Source organism: Nannospalax galili, unplaced genomic scaffold (assembly GCF_000622305.1).
Source record: "Nannospalax galili isolate Female #2095 unplaced genomic scaffold, S.galili_v1.0 scaffold188, whole genome shotgun sequence".
Classification (NCBI taxonomy): domain Eukaryota; kingdom Metazoa; phylum Chordata; class Mammalia; order Rodentia; family Spalacidae; genus Nannospalax; species Nannospalax galili.
The window spans coordinates 4,271,850-4,296,030 of NW_008360325.1; the positions used below are offsets into that span (position 1 = coordinate 4,271,850).

Sequence of the window (24,181 nt, forward strand, 5' to 3'; positions counted from 1 at the left end):
GTCCCACCTGTCCTCCCCAGCCCAGTCCTTAGCACTCTGAGCAACCATGGCTTCCCAAGAGGCCTCCCATATTCCTGGTGCTCATTGTCTTTGCTTCTTTCACATTCTCAGTCAACTCCCTACCACTCCCCACAGACGGTGAGTTCAGTGAGGGCAGAGGCTGTGTCTTGTGGCTCTCTGGATCTCCAACTATATACCCAGTGCCAGGACCACCAAGGGGTCCACAAAGCCTGACAGACATGTCTGCCAGATCCATGCAAGGAATCTGCATATTCAAATAATGGATGGGGAACATTCAACAGCAACAGAAGCAAACGCTTACTACAGGATGCATGTCTTTTGTAAAGATTTTCACTTAGAAAATAGTATTTAATAAGTAATAACAACAATACCGTTTTATTAAACAGCAATACAACCTCATAACATGGAGTATTTCATTTCATTTCTTTTTTTTTTTTTTCCCTGAGACAGGATCTGGCTATATAGGCCAGGCTAGCCTTGAATTCCCAATGCTCCTACCTCAGCCTCCTGAATGCTGGATTACAGCATGTAACACATGCCCAGCTCAGCACTAGTACAATTCTGAAGGGAAGCAGAAAATGTCTGTCTCTCACTGCCTGGCTTTGTCTGTGCCTGCTTCTCCTCATCTGGTCCTCGACAGACTGGAGCAGGCTGGAGGCTCTAGGGCAACTACCACTGCCTACAGACCCCCAGCTCCGAGCTCAGAGTCAGGAGCCACACCCTCATTTAAGCATGTGCCCATGGAGAGCCCCAATTGCTCACTACTATCCCCACACCAAGAACAGGTCTGACAGTACTTGTGAGTGAATAAGTGAATGTGGAGAATGTCTGGTCTGAGAGAAAAGAATGTGCTAGGCTGTAGGTCTTGGGATGAGGCTCCTCAGGCTTGCTCATTTTAAGGAGAGCTGACTGGAGGTTATATAAATGAACACATGAACCTGTGGGCTGAGAGACCTGAAGAAACCAGCAAGAATACTGAGTCATTAAAAAAGAATTTTAGGGGCTAGAGAGATGGCTCAGTGATTAAGAGGACTGACTGCTCTTGCAGAGGACCTGGGTTCGATTTCAGCATCTACATGGCAGCTAAGAACCATCTTTAACTCCAGTTCCAGGGGAATTTGATGCCCTCTTCTGACCTCCGTGGCACTGCATGACATGGGTGCACTCACATACATGTAGGCAATATACCCGCACACATAAAATAAAAATAAATACAATGTTTTTTAAAAGTCCTTAAAAATCAACAATTTTAGCTGGGCATAGGGACACATGCCTTTAATCCCAGCACTGAGGAGGTAGAGGCAAGAGGATTCTAGGCCAGTAAGGGATACATAGTGAGACCCTGTCTCAATAAAAGAAAAAAAAACAACCCCTCCAAAGTCCCCCTCCCCCCAAATTAGAATTTTTACCAGGCATGGTGGCACATGCCTGTAATCCCAACACTTGGGAGGTGGAGGCAGGAAAACACAAGTTCAAGTCTAGCCTTGCCAATACATAGTGAATTTGAGATCAGCCTGGGCTACATGAAACATCTCAACATAAAACAGGAAAAATGATTTCATGTTATGCTAATATTATTTTTTAAAAAATCCCTGATGAAAGTGAGTTCATGCCTCACTTCAGGCTAGGAAAGCATCTCCTTACACCTGACTTGGATATGGCAGCTTCTTTCTTTTTTAAAACAATATTTATTTGTTCTCAATTATAAACTTCAGAACCAACTGGAAGCTTGGTCACCAGCATGCCTCATATTGTACTTGTGCTTCTACAGACCCTGTGTTTTGGGGGCTAGCCCGGGGGTAAGAACGGCCAGGCCGCACAGAAATACAGTTAACTAGTGACCAGTGACCGAAGGAAAGCCAGGCGTGGGGGACACATCTGTAATTCCAGCTACTTGGTAGGCAGAGGTGGAAGAATTGCAAAGTCCAACAGCCTGGGCTACTAGGAAGATCTGCCTCAAAAGAAAATGAGGTGGGAAAAAAAATGGGGTCTGAGGACGGTTTCAATACTATGCTTCACTTTCAGAACTCTGGCTTGTGAAATCACTCCTTCTGCAGCCTGAGGTATCCGAAGCTGAAGCTGGGAAATATCAGCAGCCACTGGAGAAAGGCCAGTGTTGACTGGAGGGAATGTGGCCCAGGTCCCAGTGCACCTAAGTAACTACTTCTGGCTCCTGGCCACATAGGCCTTTGTGTTTTCAGGAATGTGTAAGACATGGGTCAGAGGGTGAGGGAAGATGCTAGTGTGGCCCCTTGTAGGTCCGCATGGCAACCGTGACTGTGTGAAGGGCTTGGGAGAAGCAGGGAGCTAGGGGAAAAGAGAGCAGCCTTTCTACCCTGGGGTCCGAGAGGCGAGTTTTATGAAGTGAGGCTTATGTGTAAGTATAGACAGAGAGAAGCCAGCTGGTGGGCAGAGAGAACTGAGAACTGCATAAGCCCAGGCCCAGTGATATGGCAGAGAAGATCAGACTGGCAGGGAGCGCTGGAGCCCAGAGGACACCAGGCCCGCCTCACTGGCTGGCCAGCTGGGGAAGATAGGGCAGGAAATGTATAGTGGCCCTAAGTAATGGTATTTCTTTTCTCTAGTTCTGTCAGTGAGGTGCAACCTTTATGCCATTTGTACTTGAGGCCTAGGCTTAGCAGTACCTGTAGAAGTAAAAAAAAATTTTTTTTTTTGGTCTTTTTTGAGACAGGGTCTCCTTGTAACCCCAGCTGTCCTGGAACTCACTATGTAGACCAGGCTGGCCTCAAACTCAGAGATCTGCCTGCCTCTGCCTCCCAAGTGCTGGGATTAAAGGCATGCACTACCACGCCTGGCAGAAGTCCAATTTTATAAGAAAGCTTAACATGCACAAAAAGAAAACTGGTCACCATGAATAGAGGTTGAGGCTGGGGGCTCTGTGCTATCAGACCAGGCTCCAGATGCCCACCAAGGACAAGAGCCAGGGGTTCCAGGATTCTCTGACGTGGCTCACCTCAGCTCCCAGCTGGACTTGATGACTCAAGTGGGGTATTTAGGATTAGAAATAATTTGAAATAAAAACCACTTTGGTTTCTGTAAGACTTCAGCAGATGCAATCAAATCATTTGAGGCCCTGCTGCACTGGAGTATCCTGCCTTGAGGCAGGCAAGGTGGCTCTGCGGCACTTCTCTGGACTTCAAGGATCCCTTCAAACCACTCCCAGTGGCTCTGGCTTTTTCTGCCTACTTCTGCTTCCTTGTTAAGCTACGACCCCCCCAAAGTGGAGCAGTGTCTGGCTAAGAAAATGCTTGAACCTTAGCTAAGGCACTATCAGTAGCTGATTACTGCTGGGTTGGAGGACAGCTGGTTTTCCTTAAGGGAGTGACACTGGATAGGCTGACCAGGCTCCAGTGGATGAACTCACGCTGAGGGACATCTGTGGACCCAAACTTGACTTGATAGGCCTTAATATGTATGACAGAATGCATGATATCCATAGCTTATGGGGGGAGTAAAGATAGGGGAGGGGGCCTAAATATGATTAAAGTGTATGAAATGCACAAAAATTCAATTAAAAAAAGAGAGCGAGAGAATGCTCAGGGTGTGCAAGCCTGGCAGAACTCTCTTCATTCCTTCATCCAGGAATCTGTAGATGGATTCCTGGTACTCGCTCACAGCTATGTCCAAACCAGCTACCCAGTTCCACAACTGCCTTCCTGGTAGATCGGCTGACTGTGGAGATAGTCAGGTGGGTGGAGCTGTACTTACTGTTTGGCTTTCATCTTCCTTTCTGTCAGCGGGCTTGTCTGTCTGGGAGGCTGCTTTTCTCCTAGATGTCGGGGAGGAAAAAGACAAATGAGCTTCCTAAGGTTTCACACTGACCTAGAATACTGGGCTGCTTCCATGCCAGAACCATTTAGTTCTCCAATGGTCCAAGTGGGGGGTAGGATGTCTATGTGAAAGGGCCACTTGGTCAGGCACCCTTCTGCATAGGAGCCAAGGATAGGGGAATAAGGCCTTCTGTGTTCACCCATGACCTAGACTCAAACTGGTCTGGGAAGGAAGGAGGCATGTGAGGTGTTAAGTCTCTTATGACCATAGCTTCTTAGGGAGAGGAGACAAGTTGCACCCTGTCTATATTTCCCAGAGGCCAGAGTTTAGCTGAGAGGCAGCAATACTCCCAAGACACTGAAGGCCTAGCCCGGTGGATGGACTAGTACCTCCCTGAGCCTCAATCACAGGTGGCTGGCTGGGTCATGCCAATCCAAACAAGACAATTTCTCCTGCCACTCTCCTGTTTTGGACCTCAGTTAAGTCACATCCTTTCTAGTTTAGAACACCACTAAGAACCTAAAAATGTCCAGGATAGCTCCGGGGCTGCCGTGTATGCAATTCATACATTTTTCTTACATATATGAATTACTTCTCATGAAAGATTTCATTTACACCTTCTGGTGTTGGAGACCTCTGTTATGCAAAGTAGAAGTCCCTCCACGACCAGACAGCTCATGCAGCTCGGGATCATGTGCTGAGGGCTCCTTTCATAGCAGGGTGTCTTCCTGGCATCTTTCCTGTCTCTCCTTTTGAAGTGTCCACCACAAATGCCATAACATAAACATGGCCTTTGGCTCTGAAAGGTACCATGCCTTCCTGTAATTTCTCCAGGCAGACAGCAGTCTGGCAGAAACCCACTTCCATATGTAAATAGAATGCCTCACAAAGCATCTAACAGCCAAAGCTTTTACCACTACCCCCATGGTATAAGTATCCTAGTTTTCTCTTAATAGACAGAGAGCTGGGTCGCAGAGCTGCTGAATTACTGAGAGCAGAGACACTTAATAAAGCTGTAACACAGACTAAACCAGTCTTGAGTTCTGTGCCTTACTACCGGCGACCTAGCCTCTCCGGGGGGCGCACTCCCTCGTGACCTGACCGACTTGCGGACATCCTAGCTTTCGCTGTCCTCGTACTTTTCCCGTGGGGTTCAGTGGCCAGTGGACCTCGCATCCTGAGGAAAAGTACACGGGTGGAAAAGGGACAGGATTTCAGCTGGACAACGCTCCAGTCGCAGGGAAGCTGTCAGCACCAGAGACGCGCGGACAGAGACACGGGACCCAAGCCTGTGGGAAAAGCCTGCGGGGCACCCGCTGCCGCGGCCAGAGACGCACGGCGGGGGAGTGCCATTCTGGGAGTGCGCCCAGAGAGAGAGCGTGCGCCCCATATTCTAGCCTCAGTGCTCACCTGAATCTGGCTCCCTCCTATGTCTAGATATGGAGGCCCTTTATATCTCTTGAAGGTGTGCTTTTGTGGATTTTACCTGGGTGACACCTCCAGAGCATTAATTTCTGATAACCTGAGGTTAACTGCCTGCCAAGAGTGAAGTGGTGTGTGAGGAGCTGCCCATGGCTGCCAATGGTCATTGGGAAGGCTCACATAGTGGCCTCCTTATCTCAGAAGGACAGCTCTACCTACCTGGTTACTCAGCCCAGAAACCTGGAACAGTGAACCTGTTAATTCTATCTTTTGATTTTCTTCCCATTTTGTGCCCTATCTTTACTGCCATTGGCTTTCTGGCAGCCAGTGTCACCTCTTCCTGGACTACAATGATCACCTTACTAGTTTACTCGGTCACCTTGTCCCACTTCAATCTACTGCTGCCCAGAAGCCCATGTTTCATCTTAGGGCTGAGGGCTGGTTCAGTGGTAGAATGCTTACTTGCTTAGCATCTGTGAGGCCAGGAGTTCTGTCCCCAACACTAAAAACAGACAAACAAACAAACAATTGCAGACTAAGCCACTCTAAACTGTGAAGATTTAGAGGTAAATGTTTGTGAAAGGACTGGCCAGACAGCAACTCTCAGCAAGTGTTCACACCCGCCCTGTATTCGAGGTAGAGATTCTAAATGCCTGCCGTAAAAGCAGCAGAAGACAAAGGCTGCAGGTGCATTGCTAGAAGAAATGCCCAGGACAGTCCTCCCAGGAGAGCCTGCCGACTCTACCCAGTGCCCATCACAGAGCTGGATTTCAAAGAGTGGCTGAATTGATCTTTGCAGGGTTGTGCAAAGCACGTTTGCTTTAGTAGGGCCTGGAGTCCACCCAGCACCTCGTGTTTCCTTGGCTCCTGGCAACTTTGGCCTTTCCCTGTTATCTGAGTTTGGGCTACACCATCTATGCCAAGTTGCGAGTTCCCTGGTCTTAGACTCAGGGAAGGTGTAACTATTTTCTTTTCCACAAATATTTTCTACTCTTATCTGAGGCCCTATTCACCTCTCTGAGCTGCGACCCTCCTGGGCACAGTGACGTGCTCTTCAGTTTTAGCACTGGCCTACCTCCTAGCAGTCCAGTTCTTCACACACAGTGGGCCTCTCAGCCTTTGTGGGTGTCTGAACACTGCCTTACCTCTGCTGTTCTTTCATGGGACGCACTTCCTTCTCAAGCCCTGAGAACTGCACTTCCCCTTATGGTTTGAGTGCATGTGGAGCCTCCTCTTCAAGGCCCGTTCTCTTCCTCAGTAAGCCACAGTCAACTCCTGCAGGTCTCTACTGCTGTGTGAAAGTTGCTTGCATGTCTGCCTAGGTCTGCTGGGAGCTCAGGAGAGGCCAATGCTACAGAGCACCTCATTGCTTTCTGATAGTGTCTCTGTACTGTTGTCTGTCGCATGAATGGAGAAACCTAGGCTCTACCTCACCATGAAGCAATAGTCCAGCTGCCTGCACTTATGAGCCCATCACCTCTCTTTATTCTCACAGAGCCTCCCTTTTGGGTTTAATGAGATGAATTAGGCAACAATGTGGAAGGAAGGTCCAAGTACACGGAGTTCTTACTCAGGCTGACAAGCCTCGAAGGTGGCCTGGAAGACTAAGAGAGTGAGAAGACAAGTGGGGCACTGAGGGAGCCAGTCTCTGCTGTGGGTTATCTGTGCTGGGTTGTTCTTAGGTATCAGGGAGTGTCCTGACACCAGGCCTGTTCCTGCATCCTCTGGTGCCCAGGTCAGCCACAGTCACAGTAATCTAGAGTCAGCATATTCCTGTGATGGGTCAATGCCACTTAGGGGACAGGCTGATGCCATTGTGCAGGCTGGAATTTCACCTGTGCTGGAGAGGTGGGTGACCAGGTAATAGGCCCAGAGCCAACCACAGCACCGAGGAACCTTCTCCCACCTCTCTGGGCTCATGCCACTTTGCAATTCCTTTCCTGCCTCCTCTTATGAGCCAGCCACCTGGTGAGGTGGACGACTTCTTCCACATTCTCCAGAGAACTCTCTGAAAGTCTGGAACTCAGCTTTCTGTCTGCTGGGCTCCCAAGTGCAGGGGATGCTCTTTCTCTGTCAATGTGTCTTAGCAATGGCCTCCAGCTTAGCCCTGCTCAGGAAAGAGGCTTTACTAGATACTTGTCAGACTGCAAGAAAGGGGGCAGGGTGGTTAGAGTTGAGAGGAATCCCTCTGGCTGATCCTTCAGACAGCCCTTAAAGGAACTTATGGAACCTGCTTGACCTAAACCCAGGGACAAAAAAATTCTGGGGCCCAGCAGGGGCTCCCAGTACAATGTGGAGGGATGGAAGCTTCCCAACAGGCATGTGGATTCTAGGAGACATAGACCCACCTCTTGGCCAGCAGTTTGTTCATCTCCTCCATGAGGCCTCCTCCACCTCCCCCACTGCTTGCCCGGTTGGCATCGGACTTTGAGGTCCCACTGGGACTGGAGCCTCCAGATGCGTCTTCTGGCTGAGGGTGAAGAAGCACATGCCAGACCCTGGCACAGTGGTGAGAGCAGCAGCCCCTCTCTCAGGGGATGCAGGAATGTGTGCATGAGTCCTAAGACCTCATGAGTGGGGCTTCTAGTCCAATACTCCCAACCCCACAGTGAGAAAACCAGAGTCTAGAGAGGCCTGGGGACTGGCATGGAAGGCCCACAGGCTTGAGTCCTTGCCAAGGCCAGCTGGTCACAGGGGAGGAAACAGTTCTGTGGGAGGGAAGCAAAATTCAAGCCAGCGATCTATATCAGAGGCACTCTTTTACTACCACATTTATGACTACATGAGTTCATACTTGTTCCAGAGCACATGCACTGGGGGTGAGGAAGCAAAGCTAAAGCGAGTTCCATGAGAAAAGCAAAAGTAGATTCAGAAGACCCAGAGCTTGAGTCCGAACTGAAATGTAGAAACCATGTGACTGGAAGAAGTTCTTTAAATGCCCAATGCCTCAATTTCCACACTTGTAAAGAGGAAAATAGGCCTTTTCTACCTGTGGAGGTCGATGTAAGGATCAGCCACAGCCTATTTTCAGTAAGGTAGCTTGTAGCTCACAAAGTGCTGTCCCAGTATGCACATTTAATAACTGGCAACGGGCAGGGCACAGAGGCACTCTGTAGATGTGTGAAGCGTACGTGCCCCACCTGCCCCACCAGAGACTCTTACCCGTTGTACCCGTCTCAGCTTGGCTCCAGCCAGGGCAGCAGCCAGTCCTGATGCAGAGCTCTCATCGTGGCTGGCCCCCTGGGCTCCTCCTGCTGGCAGGGGAGGCGGGGGAGGGGGAGTAGCCCCTGTGGGTGGAGGTGGGACTGGGGGTGGGGGTGGGGGTGGAGGTCCACTACATGAGTGGGTGGTGCTGGCTGCAGATGAGGGATGCCCAGGTGGGAGGATGGGCCCTGAAATGCAATGGGGAGAAGTCAGTCTCTAGCAGCCGGCTAGAAACCGGATGGGCCCTGAAATGCAATGGGGAGAAGTCAGTCTCTAGCAGCCGGCTAGAAACCGGATGGGCCCTGAAATGCAATGGGGAGAAGTCAGTCTCTAGCAGCCGGCTAGAAACCGGCTGTTCTCATCTCAGGCCCCTGGAGGAGGACAGCTTGCTCCTCAGAGGGATGAGGACCAGAACAAGGTTTGCCTCTTCCAGGAAGGCCTTGAAGAATTAACTTGGTCTAGTTACAATTGCTCCTTATTCTGGTGTCTTCAGGACCTGGGGCCTGGTTGAACTGAACTGGCACACACCAGCTTAACATTCCTTGAGTGCAGCAAACTTCCTTTTGCTCCAGTCATGCTTTTCTAGTGGGAGGGGAAGTTCTTGGTGCGTGCCTTTTTTCCTTCTAAGTACTTGGCACCACCTTAAGCATTGACTGAAGTTGGTCCAAAGATGTAGTTGAGACCGACCCTTGGCCTCTGAGGACTGTCAGGTCACTGCGGGTCAAAGACTGACTGGGCCTTGGGTTAAAGAACAATGCTGGGCTCCACTATGTACCACCCATCAGCTCTCTGCCCCAGGCTGCCCAAGCTTCTACTGTGTGGCAGGCACTGTGGCATGGTACTTGAAGCCTAGTGGGGAAAGTCAACAAATCACATGGATGAACACAGAACTGACCCTATGACAAGTTACAAGACACATGCTACAATGAGCAGCACACAGTGCCATACCTGTGAAGCCTGAAGTTCTTGCAAAACTGTCTTATAGGAGACAGGAGGAAGAGGATGCTGGGGAGAACATGAGAAGCCAGTGTGCTGGAGAGGAAGTGGGAAGGGAGAGTGCAGGTAGGATAAGGCTGCACTGCAGAGCTAGGCCCCCAGAGGTGATAGGAAGAACTGGCAGGATGGCAAGACTAGATCATCCAAGGCATATGCAGTGGGCTTGGGCAGTGGGGAGGAGGCGATGTGGTACCCAATGAGAGGGCTTCAGCCCAAGCATGGAACACCTGGAGGGCAGCTGGGGCTGTTTTCTCATCAACAAAACAGGATGGTATTTTGCTTACTTCAGAATGCATCTGAGCAAATTAAGTACGACATGATACAAAAGCATGAGGTAAATGAAAAAGCCCTGTCCAAGTCAGTGAATGTAATACCCCTTCCTGTGGTGTGCTAAGTCTCACTTGGTACCCAGGGCCTCTGCTCTGGCAGTCCTCTCTGACACAAGGGGCCTTGGCCATTCCTCTGAGTGCCTCCAGCACCCATGGCTAGGTTAGGGGAAGCAAGGCTTCCTAGGGACAGGGACTGTCTGCCTTGTCCACGGCATACCCCTGGTTCTCAACACAGTGCCTGGCACAGGAGATGCTCCCTATATGTTCACCTGGGGACTGAGCAATGTGAGGGCCAGGAGACTGGTGAGTAGGAACTAGACCAAATGGAGGAACCTCTTAACCTTATGCTCTGGTCTCATCCCTACCTTCATCTAAAGTGATGGTTTGACATTCAGCCTAGACAATCAGTGGCAATGCAGAGGGCCCCATCTAAGTGGAGGGGCCATAGTGGAGAGTGTGGGAGGCAGAAAACTCTCACCTGTGGCTGAAGTTCTTCTCTCCAGAGACTCCTGACGGTGCTGTTGCTGCTCCATCACTTGTCTGAAAAGCAACCACAGCAGATGGCCTGACCCCTCTATCCCCAGAACAATGCCTTCTGGGCCCAGGAGCCCAGGCTTCAGAGCTGGTTCTGTGGTACTCCTAAGAGAGAGCACTGGGCAGTGTGTGTGTATGTGCATGCTTGCATGTGAGTAGGGGCGTGCATGCGTGATGTGTGTGTGTGTGTGTGTGCAAGCGCACGTGCCTGTGGAGGCCAAAGGGTAATCTTGAATGTTGTTCCTTAGGCATCATTCACTTTTTTTTTTTTTTTCTTTTTTTGAGGTAGGGTCTCTCACTGGACTGGAACTTGCAAAGTAGCCCAGACTGCCTGGCTAGTGAGCCCCAGGCTTTGCCTGTCTCTGCCTCCTCAGCTCTGGGATTGTAAGTGAGTGATACCATGCCTAATGTTTTAAAATATTTATTATTTTATGTGTACGAGTGTTTTTGCTTGCATGTCCGTAAGCACTCATGTTGTGCAGTGCTCACAGAGGCCCAAAGAGGGTATCAGATCCCCTGGAACAGGAGGTAAGATGGTTGTTAGCTGCCATGTGGGCAGTAGGAACAAAGCCTGGGTCCTCTGCAAGAGCAGTCAGTGTGCTTAACTGCTGAGCCATCTCTCCAGACCCACATTTTTTATTAATTTTTTAAAAGTAAGTATGGGTCTTTGTGTTTGCAAGGCAAGCTCTTTAATTATTGAGCTATCTCCTAGCTCTCTGGGCTGCCTCCTCTTAAGAGAGGGGATGTGTTGGATTCAAATACCTAAATGGAGAACTGGCAGTTTCCTAAGCTGGGACACTGGGCAGGGAGCCCCTCACAGAAGCCTCAGTGACTCTGGCTAATTTGATTTACTCACTGGAGTGATAAAACTTTTCACTGGGCTGACGGGCTCACCTGTGGAGGCCTATGGCCTCAATAAATGAGGCTTCAGCAAAGCCCCTGGTTGAGTCCCCTGGTACAGTTCTTAGGTATGTTAGTTGTCAGAAGACGTGACCATGAAGGCCACAGGCTCGATGTTCCTTCAGAGGGCCACCTGGTACTACAGAGCAGAGTACTCAGAAGGGATTAGGATGCTATGGGTTTGTTGGCCTTGATCTGCAGTGAGCTCATGGATCTTTGGCATATAATAGGTAGGTGCCTAGTCTTTCATGGCAGGGCGGCCTCAGGTGCCCTTAGAGGCTGGAGAGGTGAAGATAGTGACCCATAAATATGTCTACACAATTCAGAAGTGAAGACTGAAGAATGAGAGGGGCCTTTTCAAATCATCTAGAGATGGCAGCAGGGTTGCAACCAGAGAAGCAAACTCCAAACGTGCTAGTGAAGCTCAGAGTTGAATGTTTTGAGGCTAGTTCTGGCTCAAAAGCTGAGGCTGTGACTCTTTCATGGTGGAAGGGGTTATAGCAGTGCAGGTCTGTTGGTCATTGTGCTAGATAGCTTTAGTTGTCAACCTGACACACCTGGGTAGAGGGAGCCATTGGACTGGTCTGTGTCTGTGGGGCATCTTCTTGATTGCTGAGTGATGTGGGAGGGCCCAGCCCACTGTGGGTGGTGCCACCCCTGGGCAGGTTGTCCTGTATTGTATACAAAAGCAGTCTGAGCATGGGACGGGGGAGCAAGCCAGTAAGCAATGTTCCTCCATGGCCTGTGCTCCAGCTCCTGCCTCCAGGTTCCTGCCCTGAGTTCCTACCTTGGGTTCCCTCAGTGATGAACTGTGACCTGGGAGAAGTGAGCCAAATAAACCCTTTCCTCCCCAAGTTGGTACTGGTCCGAGTTTTGTCACAGTAACTGAAGGCAATTAGAACAGCCATGGACCGACAGCCTTGGTCTGCAGTGAGCTCTGGTATTCAGTAGGTGCTCAGTAAGTGCTATGAGGAGGAGGACTATGTAGATCTCAAGAAGAGAGCTTTCATGTTCTTGTTCTGGGATTCATGGAGCTATGATCAAGGGTAAGTTATTTCCTTTTCCTGGGCCTCAGGTGCTTGTCTGTAAAATGAACATACTACCACTTGTCATGGGTTCTTGTAAGAGTATGCCAGATCCCTGAAAAAGGATGGATATGTTCCCTGGGGCATCAAAAATATGTGATGAGCTTCCAGCAGCAACTGCATTAGCTTCTACATGCAAGCTGCCAAAACATTACCCAAGCTCCAACCTCCCCTGCAAGACCCACATACCTAGAGAGCCACAGTAAAACAGGACATTTGAAAAACATTTAAAATCAGGCCTCAGCCAGGGGAGGTAGCTTAGTGGTAGAGAACTTTCCTGGCATGCTTGTGGCCCCATGTGGAAACGCACGCACGCACAGTCTAAAGTTAAGATATGGAGTAAATAAGCCATCTTCCTCCTTGGGCTTCTTCCATCTGAAATAAGCAGGGTTCCTGCAGTGCACAAGATGACCATTAGGGGGTACTCTAGTCTGAGGAGGGGACCTTTGTAGGGCCTTGAACTCTACATGTGCACTTTGACTTGGCCTTGGATTAAGGTTTGGAGTGTTGGAGATGTTCTAAGAACAGAAAAATCTATGCAGCAGCAATCTGCCTCCTGTTAGCTGGAGGGTTCACTCCTTGTCCTCCTTTGCATGCAGGAACCCTGGGACATGGTGGCAAGCTGTGGCTGGAGTCAGATCTGACTGCTGGCTAGTTCTGCTCTAGCACTGTGCTCCCTACGGTTGAGCCATGTTCACTCTGAGCTTCTAGGAAACAGTGGCAACAACCCCTAAGGGTGAGCGTGAGGATTAAAACATGACAAAGTGTACAAGGCCTTCCTGAGGGACTGGACGCCTGGCCTATAGATTGGTAACACCTGTGAGTGGACAAAAATGAACTCATACCTGCAACACAACTAAGCTTATGTCCATTCAATACCTCATGTGCCCGAGGCAGGCAAAGCAAGAGTCACATCATCTTCAAACAAGGAAACTGAGGGCTATGCCGAGTAGCTCATGATATATCATGTCAGAGTCAAAAGACTCTGGAATTGTTCACCCCAGGATGTCTGGGAGAGGCCAGGGAAGAGGAAGTCTTATAGGAAGGCTCAGGGCAGCTGTTGGGAAGCTGATGCCAGCTCCCTGACTCTTGTCAAAACTTTTTCAGAGCCTGTCACCACACCTGGAGCTCTATTCCATGTTCCACAGAGCGGGGGGTGGGGGTGGGGGTGGGGCGCTAGCTTGGGCTTGCCTCCTTCAGTGAAATTCACAGACCTGAGAGTAAAAGCCAGTCAGAAGCAGAGCTCTAGGCACAGATAGTAGACTTGGGTTTGGGTTCATTTTCTGGCAATGTGACCTTGGAAAGGATGTTTCTTGGGGAGCCACCATTACCTCTTGTGTGATCTGAGGACACAGTTCCATCCTCTCTCCCAGGCCTTCTACCTTATGGCCCTCCAACCAACCCTTGGGGAGCCGCTTTCCCCATAGATACTCCCTCCCTTTTATAACTGCTTCCTAATGCACTCAGGAGTTCAATTAACCATCAAGGACCAGTGCTCAGGACATGGTCAGGCCTATCACAAAGCTGTACTACTAAGATTCAGGGGTGTTCTCTGTAAAACTCAGGACTTCTACCACCTGGCTTTTGTCTTGACTTCCAGGAGGAGATGTCTGCATTAGCTCTCCTGTCCTTCCTGTTCTGTTGCCTCGTTCCCAGCAGATGCCCCTGAGAGTGCTGTCCTGAGCGCTAGTTTCCTGACTAGTTGAAGGGCATTCCTGGTACTACTGGGGAGGTTGTCAGGGGGGCAGCTCCCGGGCACAGGGTTACCTTCTCTGGATGTCCATCTCCTCAGGAGAGGGGCCATTCTGCACCTGACGCTGGGTGGAGGGGCCTGTGGGGCAGAGAAGCAGAGTAGAGCAGTCAGTGGAGGGAAAAAAGGCCCTGACAAACAACCATATATGCTTGCCACCCCTCCTGGCAATGGAGGAGATGCCCCATTCCTTTAAAAATTGGCTGTCATGGGGCTAGAGAAATGATGGCTCAGCAGTTAAGAACACTGGCTGCTCTTGCAGAGGACCTGGGTTTGGTTCCCAGCACCCACATGGCAGCTAACAACCACTTGAACTTCAGTTCCAGGGAATCCGACGTCTTCTTCTGGTCTCTGTAGGCTTTGCACACACGGTGCACTTACGTACATGCAGACAAAACACTCATACACATAATATAAACGCAAATTTTAAAAACCTGAAAGTGGGTGCTCACACCTGTGCAGCACCTGCCTACCTCAGTCTCTCACTCACCCTTTCTCTCTTGATTTCTTGTGGCACCTCCCTCTGAGCCATACATGGAATCCAAACGCTTAGCTGTTGACATTGACATGTTTCCTTCCTTTCAAATATTACTTGCTGCTTCTGCTTCCTCCTTTGCCAACTGTCCCAATTCCTCACCATTGACTTTATCCTGACATCACTAGTGGGTTTAGAAGCACCAAACCTAATAGTCTACTTTACTCCAGTCTCTGAGTGCAGGATTGATATCTACAGCTGCAATAGCCAGATTTAAACCTGGGACTACAAATGTAGGGTGGGCCCCTCCTTCTTGTGCCTGCTGTTCTCTGCTACTCACACTGGGAGTCTGGAGCTGTGAATGGATGGTGGTGGGATCATCGCCCATGGCTCCTTTAGCTCTGGGCTACCATGAGCCTTGCAGGCCATACCCACGGCAGACCCCACAGGGCAGAACCCCACTGCTGAGCCTCATGTTCACAGGAGGGCTGGTGCTGGGAGCCTACATCAGCATGTCTTGCGCCACATTTAAAATGAAATCTAGGCTGCAGCCCCAACCAGAGGAAGAGCTGTTTCTTCTCTAAATGGCTCAGGTGTCCCCTGGGAAGTGTGAAGGGTCAGTGACTGAGGGAGGGGCCGGGCAAGCAGTTTTGTTTCTGCCAGTGGATGAAGTGAAAGCAACTCATTCTACAACCACAGCAATACCTTGGGGGAGGGGTGTCTCTTCAGTCTCCCACTTTGTTGAGGCCTAGGGTCTTAGTGGTCTTCCTCTCCTTTTCTCAGAAAATGGAACCAATTACTATGGGAACCAACTACAGCAATGCCTAGACAACTGTCTTTACTTAATCTACATTTCAACTGTAATCTTACAACAGCTCAGAGAATGCCCAAAAGGACTTGGGACCACTAAGGAAGCCAGGCCCAAGAAGGCCAGGTGACTCCCTTAGAGGACACATATAAAAAGTGGCAGATCAAGACAGAAAGCATCTGCCAAATGCCACATCATTCTTTCTGAAGTTCAGTGTCACCATAATCAGATTGAGGTTGGCTTGAAGAATGAAGGTGGTAGTCTCACATGCCACCAGAAGAGACAAGCTGCCCTGGATGGTGCTCTCAGGTGTGCCTAGTGTCTGCATAGTGGACAGGAAGGAGTCTCTGGCCCTGCCTCACTCACGTGGGCTGAGGCAGGAGGTTTCCCATCCTTCAGCCCTACATTCTGGGACTCTGCTTTAGCCTGGCCCAGGGTTTTGGCTCTAGCTTGGACAACTGAGCTCATTCCTGAATCTGGACTTGTCCTTCTGAAGGCTGAGTCCCCCTACCCTGGCAACCTCATATAGTCCCTCATCTGAGGCTTGGTCCCTGCCCTAAGGCCAAGGCCCTGGATGCCTGGGCTCCACTGGTTGCTGCAAAGTCCTTTGCAGCTACTGTCCTGGCCTGGTTACCATGGCTGTTTCCTGTCCCACACAAGAGGTCCTTGTAGGTCACAAGGTGGAGACCATGGGGGAAATACACAAGAAGGTGAAGAGGGGTCAGCCTCCATCCACGGGCCCACCAGAAGTAGAATGATGGTGTGGGGGAGAAGAATCTTGTGAGAGGGGATTGAGCTGAAGGACCCCAGGACAGAGCATGGTTAGAAGGTGTGAGGCCTGAGGCTGAGTCCCCGCTGAGAGTGAGATCAGTACTGGGCAGGGCAGAAACACACCTGAACTCACCGAAGGTGTCAGGCAGGTTACGGGCAAACTTCTCCATCCCTCATAGACCCCTTCAAGGTTGCGTAAGCTTAATTTTGAAACTGAGGCAAAAATATGAAAACCATGTAACTTTCCTTGCTTCCAGTTGACTTTAAAAATTACCATTCTGGGAGGACATGCAGTTGGACAACAGATCATCAGTCTCCCGCTAGTTTTGCTGTAGATAACACCTCTGATACATGGGTCATGATGACAAAGTTGCCTAGATTTTTTTCCACGTACTTGAAACCTACTTTTGTTAGAGTCACCAACCCCTTCACTGGCCTGTGAACTCCTGATCTCCTGCCTCAACTTCCTGAGGGCTGGGATTCCCAAGGGCTGAGATTGCAGGCATGCATTCATACCCTTGAGACAGCATTTTCTTTTTTTATATTTTATTTATTGTTTTTATTTTTATGTGTACAAGTGTACTGCCTGCATTTTAAGGGCATCTGTAACACCTGAGGAGGTCAGAAGAGGGCATCAGATCCCCCTGGAACTGGAGTTACAGATGGTTCTTAGCCACCATAAAGGTGCTGGGAACTGAACCCAGGTCCTCTGACAGTGCTCTTAATCACTGAGCCATCTCTTCCAGCCCCTGAGACAGTCAGTATCTTTTTAATGTAGCATAGGTTGGCTCTGAACTCATGATCCTCCTGCCTTGGCCACTACCCTAGCTGCACTACTATTTCAGAAGTGCATGTTATGAAGACTTGAGAGATGATCATGCATGTGCAGATCATATATGATTCTACTCCCCCATCACCTTCCTCACATCTTAAATCATCCTGTTCAGCCCACAGATGTCTCCAAACCCTATCTCTGTGGAGGTCAATTTGAGACCTGCTCTCTCATCCACACTTAGCTACCTTGTAAATAGACTCTCTTGATAAACTCATTGTTTCAGTGGTTGGCATACTGTAAGGTGGCCAAAACAGTCCTAACTTAAAACACATTACTTATATTGCTCTCCACCCTGCATGTGTGTGTGTGCATGTAACCTCGGATGTTGTTCCTCAGGCACCACTCACCACCTCCCCCCCTTTTTTTTTGAGATAGAGTCTCATTGGCCTAGAACTCACCAATTAGGCTAGGCTGGCTAGCCAGTAAACCCCAGGGATATATGCCTGCCTCTTCCTCCCCAGTGCTGGAATTACAAGTACATACCATTGCTCTCTTTTAATGTGGATTCTGGGGTTTAAACAGGTCCTCTAGTGTTTTATTGACTGAGAGATCTGCCAAGGCCTTATACTGCCCCTTTCAGAGGACTGTTGTAGCATAGTCTTTGATATAAGGATTCTGAGCAGGGTATCATCGTCTTCAGGAAAGGGTAAGGAGAACAGAGACAGAAAGACTCAGAATTCAGCCTCAGAGAGACAACCTGGTCAAGGTGCTGAGACAAGGACAATTACAGGACAGATAAGGACATGAGTAGCCTGGGTGCACATAGCGCACTGTGTCAGGACTCAGTCTATAATCCTGGGCCCTGTTCCATGTTCACCAGGCCATGTTATATATGCCTGTAAAAACCCAGAAGACACAAAGAGCACAAGCACAGGGTCGCCTAACCAGTGCTCTAGGGACATAACTGCTGTCACCTCCAGACTCCCAGCACTCACCGTTCTTGGCACCCAGCTGACATGCAATGAATCCTTTATGAATAAAGGATGGATAACAAACAGAAGAGCTCCAGCAATGGCTGAGACCACTGGTGCCAAATATTAGAAAATAGCAGAAGTCTGCAGTTCAAATGTTCTCAGCGCTGGCAATAGTGGCTGAGCCAAGGCCTACACTCCATAAACTTCAAAAGAGTAGAGCAGGCAAGGTAAGGGAGGAGTCAAGGAGGAGGGCACTCAAATGTACTGGAGGTTGACTGTGCTATGCACCAAATCCTGTGCAGACTTTACAAGTGATGCCACATGTGACCCTCACTTACCCTAGGAGGCCTGCTGCAAACTCAGTCACTCCAAGAAGCAAGGAAGTCGGGGAACTGAAACAATAGTACCATGGCAGGTGGCCCCTTTGTAGGTCAAGACTGAAAATGAGGTTGAGCTGTGGCACAGAGGACCCTAAAGCCAATGCCCTCCACTAATTTGCATGATTGCAGTAGATGAAAGGAAGGAAAGGGTCAGAGGAGGGAAGAAGTATCAGGAGAGGGAGAGGCACCATAGCCACCCATAACACAAGAGCAGAGGAATCGCTGTGCAGAACATCCCGGCAATTCCTTCCTTGGACAAGATGAGGGCAAGCTACAGCCTCTCAGTGCCCACTGGCCTAACTGACACAGTGTTCCCGTCTATGTGGGACCTGGGAAGAGGTGTTCCAAGAGAAAAGAAGCACACAAGGCTACACAGAGCCTTAAGGGCCACTGGGTCTGGTCTTGTGTGCTGGGCCCTAGCAGAACTGGGCAGTTCTCATCAGTAGAAAGTCTTCCTCCTAATGGCTGAAACCTATCCAGCTAGGGCTGTCCCCAGAAGTTTGACAGGATCAGAGGGGTGGTCTTGCAGGGATCCTTCAAGGTCTTGGGAAATGGGAACTATGCTCTGCTCCCTTCCAGCCCTCCCACTGGCCCCCACTCTCACCTTTCAGTCCCTTCCCATTGCTGGCTATGCTCTTCTAGGATGTTTAAGTTTATAGAAATCCCCTTTAAGGTGATTTTATTTTACTTTACTTTTTAGTATTGTAAGACAGATTCTCACTATGTAGCCCAGGCTGGCCTTGAACTCAGCATCCTCTTGCCTTAGCCTCCTGAGTGCAGGGATTACTCTTTGCTGAAGTTCTATCACTAAGTAATTAAGTGTTGTAGGGAATCCCTCTCCTCTTTGGGCCCTAGTTTCCTATATACTGAAAAAGATGGAAAAAAAATCATTTAGCTTTAAATATTCTCCCTGTTCCCCCACTGGGGATTGAACCCAGGGTCTTGTGCATGCTAGGAAAGTACTCTACCACTGAGCACTCCAAATCTCTGTAATTCAAAAGGACAAATAAGAAAACATGCCAAAGTATTAATAATGAGTATCTTGGGGTGGTGGGGTTCCCCTCGTTTTGAATTCCCAAACTGCATGAGTAGCAGGCACCACCTTTGGGATAAATAAGTAAATGGCTACAAGTCCCTTCAGAGGTCACAAGTCCTGTAAGTCTCCTGCATGAGGTATTGTGCGCTACTTTACACAGCCTGAGGTGGGCAGTTGAGGTAAGGCTGACACTTGCTCTTAACAAAGGCCTTCTGCTCCCTCCCACTCACTGAAGAGGCTCTAGATTAGCAGCCCTGGCTCCTCTGGGATAGAGGCATAGGCTAAGTTTCCAGCTCATCTCTATAAGAAAGGCATCTTCTGGCCTCCTGAAAAGATGCAACCTGAGATCCCAGGAGTGCCAGAGACAAAGGATCTAGCACCTGCTCAGTGATGCTTGATGGAATTTCTGGCCAGTGAACAACAGCCATCTGGTCAGGACTGGGCAGAGTCCCAAGCCCTCCTGAGTTGCTTCCTCTTCCCTGTCTACCATCTTTCTAGCTGTCTCCTTTTTCATTTTCCATTTTGGCTGGAGACTGTGTGAGGCTTTCTGGGACATGACTCCCCCAACACGCCTTCCTTGTGGGTGCTGGTCCTGCTGCCAGGTGGACAAGTGTCAGTGTATGAATGGAGTCTGTGACTGGGTCTGGCCATGAGTTACCCTGTCAAAGCCACACAGGAATTGGCAGCAGGGCTGGGACCAGCACACAGGACAAATGTCTCCCAGCCCAGGGCTGTCACTCGCAGCACACTGATGTTCTGTCCTGGCTACACAAATATCTCCATGTGTGTGTTCAAAAAGCAAAAGCAGCTCCCGTGCTCAACTCAGTAGCAGACAAATACTTGATCACCACCCTCTATTTTTAATGCTGGTTTAACTGCTTGCTTAACAGAACACTGAGTAAATTTTCCAGTCTTCTGCCTAGTCTTTGTTCCAGCAATTTTTTTTTGGGGGGGTCTTTTTGAGACAGCTGTAGCTGTCCTTGAACTATGTAGACCAGGCTGGCCTTGAACTCAAAGAGATCCGCCTGCCTCTGCCTCCCATGTGCTGGGATTAAAGGTGTGCATCACCACGCCTGGCCTTGTTACAGCAATTTAAGATCACAATGGACTACTTTGCCAGCTGATCTGTCACTTCTGGAACTCCAGCAATAAACCCTCATCCCTGAGCCCTGGCTCTGGTCTGGGCAGCTATAACCCAGCTCCTTGGTGACCAGTGGATATCGAGAAGGGAGGTGCCCAGGCCACACAGAGCAAAAAGCCTACCAGCCCTTGCTGTTGTGCTTCAGAAATGATATGGCAGAGGAGAGGGCCTCTTCTAATTTTGACAAGTGACAGCGTGAGGCCTTCTGGGTAACCGTTCCCTAGTCCCCACTGGCCTCTCCTTGCACGGAGGGGTCCTGAGGCTCAGGGAAAGGGCAGAGGTTTGTCCAAAGCCACATTCACATCAGAGAGAACACACAGTCAGAACTTAGCCTCCTGTTCCCAGGCAGAGCGCCCCACCTACAGCCCACTCAGGCTGACTGCTCAGGCAAGCTGCTTTCTTAGTAACATCCTCTTTTCTTCTTTTCTTAATAGCTCACATAAGGACACAAAACTAATCTTGAAATGAATCGCCAGCAGAATGAACTACAGTGATAATTTACTAACCTGTATGGCTTATGGATCATCTTCATATCACTTTGCAGAACTAATTTGCCCAATCCTCCAAGAGAAAGTATTAGCTTTATTTTCTAAGTGGGGAAACTGAGCCTTGCCTTAGGACGGGCAGGCATCTTGCCTGAAGTGGTCAGGCTTCCATCGAGCACTGCAGCTGGAGCAGGAGCCCAGGCTGCCCCATTAGCCATATGCTTCAACCCCACTACTCCTGGAAGGACCCTGGTCAGCAGTGAGAGATATTCTTCCCCAAGAAGTACTCTGGCCCTACCCAGCCCCAGGAGCAGGTGAGAGTAAGAGGAGAGGCAGGAAGGAGAGGGAGAAGCTCCATCACCTACAGGTCACTCTGCAAAGCACGGTGCAGTCACAGTGGCAGAAGCAGAAGCAGTGAAAGGTCCACTCCCTGCTGACCATTACAGGCAGGGCTCCTCGACAGTCTGCAAGGCGCCTCTCACATCCTGGCCACTTACCTCTTCTTCCTCAGCTGCCTGGCTGGCGCAGTGGTAACTGATATGCTGTCCTGCACGCATATGCAGAAGTGAAGTGGGCTTCACTCTGTCAATCTTTAATGAAGCTTCCCAGGTAACCTATCAGAATCTTCATGGCTACCTGATTCCAACAAGCTCTATGGGCCCTGAGGGACCATGCAGACCCCTTGTAGGGGCTCTGGGATACTAGGTATCTGTCTGAAAGGCCCTCCCCTCTCAACACTCCTCTTACTCTGATGGGGTGAGGGTAGGTGTGAAGGAAAAGGGAACAGAAATCAGGCAAATGAATTCCTGAGCAGTGTGCAGCTCTGCCACCAGCTCTTTTCTGGCCCTCCACAGGCCTCTTGGTACTGTCTTCTTTTCCTCACCATCATATCTACCCTCATTCCTATCCTGCTCCTGCCATTCCTGCATTCTTTTCCAGTCTGACCAGCTCCCAAGGTGTGTAGAGGATCAATCCTCAACCTGACAGCAAACCTTATCTCACACTGTGCTGCTGCTCCTCCTATCCCTGGGTAGCACTCTGGACACTCAGCGATGCATCAGAGCTGCCATGCTCAAGGGAACAGGGACAGTACCCTCTATGTGGAAGGCTGGAGTTCCTGCCCCTGGCCATGGCCTGGTATCCATCTTCCTGAAGCAAACTGCTGTGATGTTCTACAGAATACCTTGCCCAGAGTCATGGCTAGTGAGATCCATGGAACAGTAATGAGGCTGTTAACATTCTTTCCAGGAGGGAAGAGATCACCAGGCCCAGACATTACTATCTCCCATTTCCCACCCCAGCTGTTTGTGCTCTTGTACTGGTTAGCTTTAACTGTCAACTTGGCATAATCTAGAATCATCTGGGAAGAGAGTCTTAATGAGGACTTATCTAGATGAGGCTGGCCCATGGGCATGTCTGTGGAGAACTGTCTTGAAAGTTAATTGATGTAGGAAGACCCAGCCCGTTGTGGGTGGCATCACTCCCTAGGCAGGGGTTCCAGAACCCCTAGGCAGGGATTCTCAGCTAGGAGAAAGCTAGCTGAGAGCAAGCAAGGATCCATGTGCTCATCCTCTTGACTGTAGAGGTCACATGACCAGCTGCTTGTGTTCCCACCATAATTTCCCTAACATGATGAACTATAACTTGGAACTGTAAATCAAACAAACCCTTTCTTTCTTATATTGCTTCTGGTCAGGGTGTTTTTATCATAGTAACGGAAATGAACCAGAGCAGGGGTGTGCTAGAGTATGTAAGAGGTGGGAACCTGCCACATGGCTTTCTTGAGTTGTCACCAAGCTGGTATGGGATGTTTTGGTGGTACAGCTGTTTGAGTTACCCATGACCATGTAAGTAATCTCAACAAACTCACTGGCTTACCAAGCTGAACCTGGATGGAGCAGTTAGCCAGTGCCCTGTCTCAGGTGAACACACTTTTTTATGTCTCCCCAGGAAAAGGAACACAACAGTAGCTCTCCACCCCAAGACACCTTCCCTCACTCCTCAGGTGGCAGTGTTGGTTGCTTCCTTTTCTTTCTCCACTGTGGGCTTCTGCACGTGGCCCAAGTCAGCTTGCGATCAATACTGTAACTTTCTGTTCACTCAATCTTCTCTGTACCCCAACACTTCTCTATGTCCCTGGGGAAGAACGCAAATACCCCAAATATTCATGGATATTTTTAAAAACAGGGTCTTACTATGTGGCTGGGGTTGGCCTTGAATTCTACTCTCTCTGCTTTGGTCTCCTGAGTCCCAAGCACTGGGATTATAGGCTTGTATCACCATGCTCAGCACCAAGTATACGTTGATTTTTAAAGGACCACACTGGTGTCAGAGGACCTGCAGCCCCAACCCCTGGTCCTGCTGCCTGGGAAGAGCATCTTACTTGTTCCCTGAGGTGAAGTTCATATAGCTGTTCTGCCCAGCTCAGTCCCCTCTGCAGGATCAACAGATCCATCCTGTGGGATCTTGTGTCTTTGGGACAGCGTCTCACTTTCCCTCCTGGGGATATAATCTTTCCACAAGAGGGGAAGCACAAGGATGAAACTCACAAGGACTGCAGCACCCAACACATGAGGGTTCACAATCTGCCAAGCATTGCTCTGAACATGGACTTGCTATTGGAAACTGAATTTGACTCTTGGCTCTATCAGGTGGTCTGACTTTCCAGATCCAGATGGAAGTCTGAACCTTGATTATTGTATTTGAGCTTGTCCTTCCACATCTGGCCTTGCCTACCCATCAAACCTCATCTGCTGTCCTACAGGTGCTTCTGTGAGCAGCACAAGGCTCACACATGTTGCTGTGTCTTTGCATATTTCCTTCCTTTTCCCTAGTCCCAGTCTGCCTGGAAGTCACTATGTGGACCAGGCTGGCCTAGATCTCACAGAGATCTTCCTGCTTCTGCCTCCCCAGGGCTGGGATTAAAGGCATGCACCACCATGCCTGGCTTAATTTCCTCTTTTGGATCACTTTTAACTGGCAAACTTGTCTCAATCTTTTAAGATCCATATCATGCATAGTGCTAATGGTGTGGGTATGAAGTATCCCCCAAAAGCTTATGTGTTGAAGGTTTGGCAGTGCTGATGAGAGGTGGCAGGTTAAGGAGACAGAAAACTCACCAATGGGTAATCAGTTGACAAATTTACCACTGAATGGTTATTAGGAGGTGGGGCCTACTTAGAGGATGTGTGTCAGTTGAGGGGGTGTGACTCTGCAGGGTACATCTTGTCTCTGGACTCTTTTTCCACCTTTCTCTTCCTCTCCCTGCTTCCTGGCTGTCCTGAGATGAGTAGAGTTCCTTCA

At 49.6% G+C, this 24,181-nt stretch overlaps 1 protein-coding gene across 4 annotated transcripts in view; it reads right to left on the bottom strand.

Annotated features, from left to right (window-relative positions):
• The window catches only part of Evl (Enah/Vasp-like), a 149,191-nt gene that overhangs the window by 7,829 nt on the left and 117,181 nt on the right, over positions 1–24,181 (bottom strand). For all 4 annotated transcript variants that reach the window (XM_008825629.2, XM_008825627.2, XM_008825630.2 and 1 more), the window contains exons 4-8: positions 14,051–14,114; positions 10,243–10,304; positions 8,398–8,627; positions 7,584–7,705; positions 3,751–3,811 (exon numbers count right to left, since the gene is read on the bottom strand). In XM_008825629.2, coding sequence (XP_008823851.1) covers positions 3,751–3,811; positions 7,584–7,705; positions 8,398–8,627; positions 10,243–10,304; positions 14,051–14,114 — 539 coding nt within the window. The remainder of the gene's footprint in view (positions 1–3,750; positions 3,812–7,583; positions 7,706–8,397; positions 8,628–10,242; positions 10,305–14,050; positions 14,115–24,181) is intronic.